At 46.2% G+C, this 9,628-nt stretch overlaps 1 protein-coding gene across 2 annotated transcripts in view; it reads right to left on the minus strand.

The window, feature by feature from the left end:
• The window catches only part of CS (citrate synthase), a 28,177-nt gene extending 24,831 nt beyond the window's left edge, over positions 1-3,346 (minus strand). The window contains exon 1 of one of the 2 annotated variants that reach the window (XM_073663751.1): positions 3,130-3,346. In XM_073663751.1, coding sequence (XP_073519852.1) covers positions 3,130-3,180 — 51 coding nt within the window. In that variant the 5' untranslated portion in view covers positions 3,181-3,346. Of the gene's footprint in view, positions 1-2,730; positions 2,770-3,129 lie in introns of those variants that run through there. The other variant, XM_073663752.1, reaches the window with a different exon arrangement.
• Positions 3,347-9,628: the final 6,282 nt, after the last annotated feature.

A 9,628-nucleotide genomic window follows, 5' to 3' on the forward strand; every position in this document is an offset into this window, starting at 1 on the left:
TTCCTTGGTGCAAAAGATCCCTTGTCCCCCCGCGCCCCACCTAAAATAAGTTGGCACTTTCTGTTAGGAGTAATCTGCCAGAAAGTGACCTGTTTGCGGTGCAGAATGGGTGAGGGCACATAGCAGAAGGGGCATATAGGGGCAAAATCCCTCAAAGCGTAACCGTCGTTTTAACTTTTATTTCATAAATCAATAGTACAAGTGAATATGAACAATTATGTAATATATGTTATCAGAGAAATCTGCTTCTTTCTCTGCCAGAATCAATAATCTAAGGGGTAAGGTTTATCCTTCTGGAGAGGAACAAAGCCAAGCCTGGCATGTCAGAGTGAGGAGACATATGCCATGCATGCTCCTCTGGGAAATTTAATATGCAAATTGCCTCTTTGAAGAGGACTAGGACTCCAGCACCACCTACTAGAATAAGAACTCCTAAGTCATTGTAAACTCTTCAAAGATCCTTGCCATATGACTCTGGATAAAAGCCAAACCAGAATCTCAATTGTTTGAAACTGTTTCGGGGTGTTGCCCCTTATCAGTGTTAAAGTGTAAGGTTATGCTCACGTTGTGGAAAACTTCTTCTACGAATCTGGTTACAAATCCGCTCGTCTTAGGCTGCGGATTTTACCCTACTCCATTTAAAAAGCATTGAATAGGGTGAAACCTGCACCGAAAAGCTGCATAATGATGAGCATGTATCAGATTTCAAATCCGCACCATACTTTCATTTTCCTGTGGATTCTTTTCCTAAATGTGGAAATGGGATTTTTAAAAACCCATTTACCTGTATTGTACTGTAAATTGCAGCAGTTTTGCAGTAGAGACCCATCCAATTCCTCTAAGATTAGAATAATTAATGGTATATGCAATACACAAGATATTAGAGAGTGTCACAAGATGCCAATACTTCCCTTAGGATTGCTGTACAGGCAGAGTGTGGGACTGATCAGACCAAGTGGCATCAAACCTGACAGATGGATAGAGCGGCTGCTTCTGCCCAGGAACACATTGGACACCTCTTACAGAACATGGGCAGCTCAGGATATTGCATGTCAGTATTTATAACCTATGAGGTGCCCAGCTGTGGACATGTATCATGTGCTGACCAGCGCCATTTTATAGGATAACCTGTAGGATATTGTCCCCTTGGAAAGGTCACCCCACAGACTTCTACGTCACCTTTACTAACCTATGGAGACAAATGCACTATGCGGTAAAGCAAATGTTTTCTTGAGAATTCAATGTTCTTGCCTCAACCAAAGCAGATGAAGAAATCCACAGCCGTCTGGATAGTTTACAATTTGTTGTTATGGCTTCAGTTAACCATTAAAAGGTATCAGCTGCTCAGGACTCTTCATTTTTATCTTTACACTGGGCAGAGACTCCACTCTCAAAGTGCAATGAGTACACTGACTAATCAAGTGACTTCTGACCTACAGAGTGGAGGGATCACATGTAACCGTTCCACTGGAGTGTCTACAGAACGTCACATTATCGTGTCCAGTAGCAGAAGCTCTGGAAAGATGGCGGTACAGATTATATAGCAGTCATCTAGATCGCACAATGCCCAATACTACTAACTCCTCAAGCACACACTTGGCTTGGGAGACAGGCGCTGCCAGACATGTCAGGTGCAATGTGCAGCAATAACAGAAAACTGATCGGTTCCTTATGAAATGAAAACAGTCACATACACGTACAATATAAAAAGTCGTCACAGCCAAAATGCAATTTGAGTTAAGCAAATAGTCATATAGGAAACTAATACAATGCAGCCACTATAAGAACCACACCTATGGTCTAGTCCTCCTTGCCTGTGTGATCTTATGCAGTGTGCAGGGTGTTGCTGCACAATCCCACTCCTCAGTTATCATGCCTCGGCCCCTCCCGCCATACATACCGGCTGACAGCGCTGGGCAGCCCAGGCTGTACCGAATCCTCGGCCTAGAGCGCATACACCAACATGGGCAGTGCAGGAGCCAAGCGGGCGCACAAGCACTCCTCTCCTGTCTGGTATGGCTGCTCACCAGACAGATCCACAAGGTGGAGAGCGAGGCAAAGTAACTGGGGGCAGAACCGTGCAATGAGCACGCTCATCAGTATATGAGAAAAAGATTGTTTTAGGAACAATAAAAGGAAAATTGGACTTCATACAGTCCTCCACAGGACCACAGTCCTCCACATGCTTAGTTTAAAAAGAGTTTGGGGGGGGGTGACAGACTCCATTTCGACAGTAACTTTTAGTTATTTTTTTTTTTTTTTTTTTATAAGTGATTTATACAAGTGATTTCCAAGTTATTGCATATTTGCATTATTAGAGGATTTGTCTTCATTTATGTAAGAAAAGATTCAGCTTTTCTCCAAACTATTTTTCTGCCTTCAGCTTTATTGATCAGCACATACACATTGGGAGTATAGATGATGGCAGTGATGGGTCAGCACCTGTCTCCTCCTCTGAGTGTTGTGCTTATCAGACCAGTCTCCTGAAGCAGCAGCTCATCCTCAGAGTTATGGAGACACAGGTGCTGAGCTGACCCTTTCACTGCCATCATCTGTACTTCAAATGAGTACATTCTAATAGCAATGCAGCTAAAGGCATGATAACAGACTGGGAGAATACAGAGGGGCATTATCAGTCTACAGGAATGAAGACAAATCCCCCAATAAAGCGATTTGCAAAGTTTTATAACCTTCTGTGCGGAGTAAAATTATAAAGAAATAAAAGCTTACTGCATTTCCAATAAGTCTCCCCATAAGGATGAGAGCTACAGACAGCGCCCCCCACAGCGCACTCAGGGGGCTGCAGGGCGACCTCCTCCACCTCTGAGCCTAGAGCTGTGTGACCTCCATGTATCAGGGCTGTAGGAGCCGTCATGTGTGGTCCCTGCGGCTCCCCGTACACTGCCGCCTCCATGGACATGGCACTGCACGGTAACGGACGTGCCCCATGGTGACAGCAGGGCCTTCTGGGGACTCACCGGCTGTAACGAGCTAGCACAGGCGGGGGAGGGCGGCGGCACACACTGCGGAGGCTCCTGGCTGGGTTCCTGCAGGTCCTCCCGGCGGTTACGAGCGGTGTAATTACTATGTGTGATTATGGCGGCTGTAGCCCAGTCCTATAATACTCACCTTAGCCCCGAGAATACGAGCGCACAGGCGTCCGGCGGTGATGAGAGACATTGTGAGGGTGGCTGGAGTTCGGAGTCTTCCCCGGGGAAGGCGGAGGCCGTGTCTGGGCCCGGAGCACTGGCAGCGTCTGACAGGGACCGGCTACGCTGAAGGCGCCTAGAAGGCCGGAGCCGGGACAAGGTTGAAAAGGAGGATTTGAACCCCGCCCCCTGTCTAATGACGTCACCAGTGTCGGCACGCAGACGTACGGTCGCCATCTTATGAGGGGCAGGAGAATGACCTTCTTATTCATCACTTAGTCTATGGGTATTACGCTAGTAATATGACACTAGGACAAATGCGCAGAAATGTGAAGTAGGCGCGGCCCCTTGTTCGCTATTCCGAGCTGCCCGTCACTGCTGACTAGAACTGGGGCAGTCTGTCATTGTGCACGTTATTGGACTCCGGCCATTAGCGAGTTACAATCTGCCGTGTAACAACCACGGTACAATCACGTCTGGCGACAGGTACTGAGCCGCCTCCTCACAGCCGCTGTGCCGGCTCGGACGCGCGTGACTCAGTGCCGGTTTGTGATTGGCTAGGCAGCTGCTAGCGCCGGGGAAGGCGGGAAATTGAGGGAGCCGGACTACTCCGCTCTGCGCCGCCGCTCCAGCAGTCTGTACTCTGCAGCCTCTCATCTTAAAGATGTTCTACATTCTGCATCTTCCGTCCTGCGTTCATTCTGAAAGGACAGAGCAATGAGGCAAACGGAGCTCACATGGTCGCAGATGGAGGTCGGGGTTAGTGACATGCTCGGTCGCTGCCAACCGATCAGAAATTACAGGACAGTCCGCAAAAACACGGCACTTTTTTGTCCGCTCAGAAAAAAATGGAAGGTGTCTCATCATTTATTTTTGCTGTAATATCATCACTTTACAGTGACAGCGACCCTGACTAGCACTTCATGAGAAATGTATATACAGATTGCCTGCAGGTAATTCAGGGCGAGTCACTCGCTACTTTACCCGGAAAAATTGCTGTAACTTCTAAGAGAGACGGGCGACCATACTGAAAGCTGGACTGTACATACTTAGGTTCATGATAAGTCCGAGTGCAATGAACCTCAGCGATGAGAGACCACATCCTCACACCGAGTGGTCTCACCGACTTGTCTCCACTACGAGATAGACTGCACTCCTTTCTGCGCGTAGGTAGTTTATGTCTGGTGCTTGCATTTCCCTCCTGCCGAATTCCTTCTTCATTTGTTAAATATGTACAGGTACAGTTTGAAGGAACGCGTTTTCATTATGAAAACTGAGTCCTAAAGAGGGGCCAAAGTGAGTTTCTAAAGAAGCATGGAGGTCAAAATCTGCTGTGTAAACCATGTATCCTGTCATTGGTGAATAAGCTGGAACGTACAGGAACATTACTGGATAGACATAATGGAGGACGTCCGAAAATGTCCAAGGAAACAATTCAAGATGTGAAACAGCGACTTCTGGCATCTCCATGTAAATCGTTGCACAGGCTTTCCCGGGAGACAGACATGTCATATTCCACATGTCAACGAGCGGCCAAGAAAGGTCGTGTTCATCTCTATAGAGTCACTGTTGTTTTGGAATTGAAAAGGTGCAAACAAGAGAAAATAATTCTTTATTGCCAGATTTTTTTCCTTTGGGGCCATTTGAAGAGTCAGTGTACGATAGCAAGCCACGAACATTACAGGCCTCCGAGAGTACATACAGCGAGAAATTCAGGCTATGACTCCAGACATCCTCCAGAATACATTCAACAATATGGAACGGTGCGTGTAGGCAGGCTTGGATGTAAACCGTGGACATTTTCAACATCTTCTTTAAAACATCAGCAATTATTTCGGGTAAAGTAGCAAGTGAATCACCCTGTATAATAATCTGTAAGCTATTTTCTAATATACATTTTTAACACCAAATTCACCATAAATGTATTATAGGTGCAAATCCTACCTCTAGGACACACACCCATTGCAGTTTGTGGGAAATTCTGGCAACAGGGAAAACATCAAAAATTCTTTATTTCCCTACAATCAACCAATGTGTGCCTGCCCAAATGTTTCTATGCTTGGTCACACTCCTCGTCACTCTCTTATAAATATCAGTTCCAAAAATAATAAAAACTCAAGAATTAAAATCAAAGTGGATTGCAGAAATACAAAGTTACACAGTCAGGGATAGGTATACTACTGGTATACAAACACCAATATAACCAATAATACCACCATACAGTGGCCATATAAGAATCAGATACCAGTTTGACACTAGCAGTCTGCAGAATATTATAAAGCTGCAGACTACGTAAGAAAATACAGTAACTAACAAAATTCACACTTCATGCCAGACCTGTAAATGAATCCCGATAGACACCACAGCAGGATATTGTCATTTAAATTATTTTATTCATCTTCGGAAGAAATTCACCTTGACCTTCTTGATGTCCTGATTCATAGTCTACAGATTCATTTATAACAATTTTGCACCGAACAGAAGCCAAGAGTACCAACCAAAATATTTTGTCCTGTAAATTAATTCAGACCCCAGCCCTCCCTCACTGGCTGCAGCACTGATCACCTAACCACCTTTGTCCACAATAAATCATCAGAGAACACAAGCATTGAGTTAAAATTATTTTAGCTCAGCAGCTGCTGGGGCTGCTCGGAGGATGCACCCCCTTCTTGAAGTATAAATAGCAATTGTTAAGGAGTGAGCCGTCCTCCGAGCAGTCAGCACACAATTTAAAAGATAGCTTGCTGTGCCCAAAACATTTCGGTACACAGGATGGAGTAAACCCCAATGTAACTGCTCAGCGTAGAACACAATAATATGATACTATATCTTTACTGAAACCAATCAAAAAATGTTAAATGTTATATACCCCCAAAATGTTACCAATAAATCCCTAACTTACAACGTACAAAGCAAGTCCCCACTGAGGTCCATCATCTAGCAATGGAAATATATGGGGTTACCACGTTACTGGTAGGACAAAGGGTTAGAAAAAGCGACAAGTCTCCCACACCCTCAAACCCATTTCAGTGTAATCTGTGCGCAGTAAGCAGCCACATGTCTGACATTACTGTAGTGGGGCAAAAACACTCAACAATTTGTGGAGTGCGTATCTCCAGAAGCACAAGCTGGGCACTATCTATGGGCATTAAGTTGGCATTTTTACAATTCTCCAGAAAAAAAGCATGGAGTTAATGTTACAAACTGAAAACACCTGTGGGTCCAAAATAGTCGCTTGCAGCCATAGATTAATTCATCGAGAGGGTCACTTTGGGAAGTTTTCTGCTGTTCTGGTACCTAAGGGGCTCTGCAAATGTTACCCACAGATCATTCCAGCAAAATCTAAGCATGGATATCCAAATAGTGCTCCTTCCTACTAATGTTATAAAATTCTGTGAGGCACCTGTGGATTCAAAATACTCACAATACTTCTAGATGAATTCCTTAAGCAGTGAAGTTTCCAACAGGGCTGTGGAGTCGGTAAGCCAAACCCCCGACCTTGACTCCTCAATTTCCATGACACCGACTCCAACTCCGACTCCCTCATACATGACTCATGTTTAAGTGATAAATTTACTGTAGCACAGATTCATCTCAGCTAAAAGTCTAGACCCTTAGATCAGGAATAGGACATTTCATAACTTTCCTAAATTCTTATGAAAAAAATATTCCCCACAAACTTCATTGAACTACTGTACCCAATTTATTATATATTTTAGGATTCGGAGTTGGTCCATTTTATACCGATTCAGACTCCACAGCCCTGGTTTCCAATATGAGGTCACTTGTGGGTTTTTCTGGAAGATCAGGGGCTCGGCTAATGACACCCACAATCTATTAAAAGGGAATCAGCATTCTAAAAAGCCAAGTAGTGCTCCTTCACATCTGATGCCCGTCGTATTTACAACAACATATAGGATATTACAACATTGGTAAAAATTGCATAACAAATTTTCTATCTTCTCCTATTATCCCTTGTGTGAATAAAACCTCAAGGCTACAGTATAATTTTACCGGAAAAAAATAAACTTTTAGCTTTCACGGCGCAATTTTTAAAATTTTGTGATATAGTTTGTATGTTAAAAATGCTTATGACACCCCAAAATGAATTCCTGTGGAGTTTGTTTTGACAGGGTCACTTGTTGGTGTGTCTACTTTTTTAGCACCTCAGGGGCTCTGCAAGTGCATCATTATATCCAAATTTGGATTCCAAAAATTAAATAGTTCTCTTTGCTTTCCAAGCTTTTCCACGTGCCCAAACATAAGTTTTTGATCATATATGGGGTATCACTGCATTCGGGATAAATTGCATAACAAATTAGGGGGTCCATTTTATCCTACTGTCTCCTTCCCCACCATCCTGTAGAATGTAAGCCCACAACTGCAGGGTCCTCTTCCCTCTGTACCAGTCTATCATTGTTAGTTTGTTTACTGTAAGTGATATCTGTATTTGGTGTGTAACCTCTCATGTACAGCACCATGGAATCAATGGCGCTATATAAATAAATAATATGTGTAACATACCTGGCGGCGTCCTTGCATAGTGGTCCATCTCCCACTGTGCAAGAGCGCGCACTTGATCTCCAGTCCAGTCTGCTAGCCTGGCTTCCCTCCATGCTGTCTGCTTGCCTCTGTTTCTGCTGCTTAAGGGCGGCGCCCGATCACTTCCTGCTTCTTGTAGCTGCTGCAGGCACACCCCTTGTGCGTCCTCAGCCTATTGCTGTCTGTCACCTGGTATTTAACCCAGCTCCTCCCTGGAATCCATGCCTGAGCATTGTGTTCTGTCAGTTGGCTTCCTGTCACTGATGTGCCAGGTCTTGTCTATGTTTCCTGCCTTGCTGTATCAGTTCCCGTGTCTGAACTGTGTCCTGTCTGAACTATCTTCTAGCCTGTTGTCTTCTGCCTATCCTGGAGGCTGTATTTCCAGGCCAGTGTGAACACGCTCCTAGCCTGTTCTTTCCGCCTTCTAGGGGCCGCATACCTAGACCCGTTCCTGTATCTTGCCTGTTCCTGTCTAAACATGCTCCTAGCCTTTTTGTTCCGCCTTCTAGGGGCCGCATACCTAGACCCGCTCCTGTATCTTGCTGCTGTGTCTGTTCTTGTCTGTATACTCTCCTAGCCTGTTACCTGTTTTTCTCTATGTCCGTACCTTCCCTTTTCCTGCAGAATCTGATCCCGTACCTAACTCCTACTCGTTGTCCCTGTACTCCGGTTTGTGAGTTTAGAGTCCACTCGCTACTTCATTGCAAGTATCCTGTGTGTACCTGGTTCTGCCTTTCCCTTCCAGTCTGTTCCGTGTGATCAGAGCCCTGTCCCCTCTGCTCTGCCTTGCTCACCGCTCCGGCTGTTCTTGCCTGCTCTGCCTTGCTCACCACTCCTGCGGTTTCCGCTCTGCTCTGACCCTTTGCTCGCTGCTCCGGCAGTCTCGCTCTGCTCTGACCCTTTGCTCACTGCTCCGGCAGTCTCGCTCTGCTCTGACCCTTTGCTTGCTGCTCCGGCAGTCTCGCTCTGCTCTGACCCTTTGCTCGCTGCTCCGGCAGTCTCGCTCTGCTCTGACCCTTTGCTCGCTGCTCCGGCAGTCTCGCTCTGCTCTGACCCTTTGCTCGCTGCTCCGGCAGTCTCTCTCTGCTCTGACCCTTTGCTCGCTGCTTCGGCAGTCTCGTCCTGCTCCTCTCTCGCTCACCTCTCTAGGCGGCCTTGTCCTGCTCTTCTCTCGCTCACCGCTCCAGGCGGTCTTGTCTTGTTCTGCTCTTGCTCGCCGCTCTGGGCGGCCTCACTCTGCTGTTTGTCCACCGCATCTGCGGTTCTGTTCCTGAGTCCCAGTCTGTACTGGGTCCTATCCACTCGGTGCTCCAACCTGTCGTACCTGCCAGTACCTCCCTGCCTGCATACTAGTCGTGCTTACCAGCATCCGCCAGTCTGCATACCAGCCGTGTCTGCCTATACCCAGCAGTCTGTATGCCAGCCTAACCTGCCTGTACCTGTATTCCCCTGTGTGGGTCAACAGCCGTGTCCGGGGTCTGTCCTGGAGTAGCACCTGGTCCCTCTGCTCTTTTCCTCCTTAGTGCACTGGCGTCGTATGCCGTCGTGCGACCCTGATCGGATCGGGTGGATACTTAGTTACGCCCCTCCAGGCATTCACTCTCCGGCATGGTCCAGTGGAATCACTACATATACACGCACACGCCACTCAGCCCGGGCGTGTGCATTACAGCATGCCTTGTGAAAATTCCAAGCTTGGGGTTAACACAGTATTTCAGTGGAAAAAATAAATTTTTTTGTTTTCACATCTTAAGGTTATAAAGTTTTGTGAATCACCTATGGCTTAAAATACTCATTGTACCTCTAGATGAATTCCTTGAGGGGTCTAGTTTCCAAAATGGTGTCACTTATGGGGGATTTCTGCTGTTTTGGTATGTCAGGGCTAAAAATCAAATAGCGCCTCTTTTTCCGAGCCCTGCCGTGTGCCCAAACAGCAG

The sequence above is a fragment of the Phyllobates terribilis genome, unplaced genomic scaffold (assembly GCF_046119375.1).
Source record: "Phyllobates terribilis strain yellow unplaced genomic scaffold, ASM4611937v1 Scaffold_2__4_contigs__length_985480577, whole genome shotgun sequence".
Lineage (NCBI taxonomy): Eukaryota > Metazoa > Chordata > Amphibia > Anura > Dendrobatidae > Phyllobates > Phyllobates terribilis.